We start from the raw sequence: 1,794 nt of genomic DNA, 5'->3' as shown, positions 1-1,794 counted from the left end.
ACACGCTGGACCGAGCCTGGCGGCGGAGCAGCTGCAGACGGCCAGCTGACCTGGCAGCAGGCTGCCACAAGCATCTCGCATCCCTCTCCCGCCATTATGTATTGCCAGAGAAGGGCTTTATCAGCCCCACCATTCTTGCTGCACCATCCATCCATCCCATTGCTAGAACGATACCCACTGATCCAGCATCCCTGCCATTCTGTTGCTGTTTGGTGCTTTTGTATCATTACATCGTTGGGCACGGGCACATGGGGCACGCACTCCAGTGCGACACGGCGGAAGTCGGCGGGGAGGTGTCTGCATCTGTTCGTGGTGTATGTCGTTGTGGCGCCGTGAGGCAGCGAAGTGTGGGCCATGAAATGGGGGGTGGTGGGACTTGGGGCAGGGCAAGCACACGAGAGGGACGGGTAGATCATCACTTCACAGTGTAAAGAAGCAAGGGGCGACTCGAGAGGGAATGCTAGAATGAAAATTGCACTTGAATTGAGGTGGCGCCCGTGACAGGGACCGGGAGGCGCACACTGGAAAACCGGCACGCTAGACACGCGATTATCAATAGCATTGTTATTGGGCAAAGCATAAATCAATGGCGGTGTGGCGGGAACGAAAAGGAAGAAAGGACAGAAAGAAAGGGGCATCGTGCGGCAGAGCGCATGCCCATCATGGGGCACATCCTTACCGGGAGGCCTACCTGCAGGTAGACACAGAAGGGTCGGGCACGGGGTGGGACATGGGAAATGAAAAAGAGCGGTCAAAAGGGGGAAAACTTAGGCACTTGACAAAGACGGGGCAGAGCAGTTGTGTTGCAGAGCAGTTGTGTTGGGTGACGTTGGTGAGTATCGGGTGGTGGGGTGCGCTCAGGTGGGTGGATGTGTGGATGGTGGGGGGGCCACGGCGGTCTTGAAACGTCAACCAAAGGCATCGCAGGGTCAAAATGGGGGGGGGGTATTTGTGGAGAGTCGTGTGTGGTTTGGCGTCGGGCAGGGGCGGCGGTAGGGGCCTCACGAGCCGCGGCTGGTGCCCAGCGGAGCAGGCCGCTGCCCGCCTCAGGCCTGGCAGACGGCGTCCGGCAGGTGCTGGCGCTCCTCGTGCGCCAGGTGCGGGTGCGCCGCCTCAGCGCTGCACCGCTTCTTGCTGCGCCGCGGCGGCTCCGCGCGCTGCGCGGCCTCCTCGGCGGCCGCCTCGGCGGCCACGACGTCGGTGCTGGCGCCGGTGCCGGCCCACGGCAGCAGCGCGGGCTGTGCCGGCGCGGCGCTGGCTGCGCACGCCCGCAGCTGCTCCGCCTCGTCGGCAGCGGCGGCGGCAGCCGCATCCAGCGCCGCGGCGATGGGCGCCGAGGTGTCGACAGACTCCTCCTCCTCGCCCCCTGCCGCCGCCGCGGCCGCCTCGCAGGCGGCCAGCGGGGCGGGCGGCAGGAGGGCCGAGGGCCCGGCGCGGCCGCCCGCCAGCGCCAGCATTGCGCGCAGCGCGGCGCACAGCTCGGGCACGGCCACGGCCGCGCGGTAGTCGATCCTGTGCAGGAAATCGAGCTCCATGGCGTTGAATTCGGCAAGCGACACGCCCGCCACCTGGGCGTAGTGGTGGTTAGAGAAGAACTGCGGGGGAGGGAGGGAGATGAGGGGCGGGGCGGGGCGGGGCAAGGCAAGGCAGTCACAGGTCAGGCGCAGCGCAGCGGCCATTTTGGCGGCAGACGGCTGCGCGCTGGGGCAAGCCTGCGCGCTCTCGAGCCGTGGGCGCAGCCCCGCTGCTGCTGCCTCCCCGGGGGGTGTGGACACAGCGCTGTCGTACTGCCAC

General features: G+C 66.3%; 2 protein-coding genes across 2 annotated transcripts in view; one reads left to right on the top strand and one right to left on the bottom strand.

Annotated features, from left to right (window-relative positions):
- Positions 1-49, top strand: part of CHLNCDRAFT_137858 (hypothetical protein) — a gene marked incomplete at both ends in the record, with an annotated part of 7,652 nt that extends 7,603 nt beyond the window's left edge. Inside the window, one exon of the mRNA XM_005851421.1 lies at positions 32-49. Within this exon, the coding sequence (XP_005851483.1) occupies positions 32-49 (18 nt within the window). The remainder of the gene's footprint in view (positions 1-31) is intronic.
- Positions 50-576: 527 nt separating this feature from the next.
- Positions 577-1,794, bottom strand: part of CHLNCDRAFT_56722 (hypothetical protein) — a gene marked incomplete at its 5' end in the record, with an annotated part of 4,902 nt that continues 3,684 nt past the window's right edge. Inside the window, one exon of the mRNA XM_005851128.1 lies at positions 577-1,595. Coding sequence (XP_005851190.1) covers positions 1,047-1,595 — 549 coding nt within the window. The 3' untranslated portion in view covers positions 577-1,046. The remainder of the gene's footprint in view (positions 1,596-1,794) is intronic.

The sequence above is a fragment of the Chlorella variabilis genome (assembly GCF_000147415.1).
Source record: "Chlorella variabilis unplaced genomic scaffold CHLNCscaffold_2, whole genome shotgun sequence".
NCBI lineage: Eukaryota > Viridiplantae > Chlorophyta > Trebouxiophyceae > Chlorellales > Chlorellaceae > Chlorella > Chlorella variabilis.
Note: the sequence above shows the minus strand (reverse complement) of the source record. Positions and strands in the feature narration are given on the sequence as shown.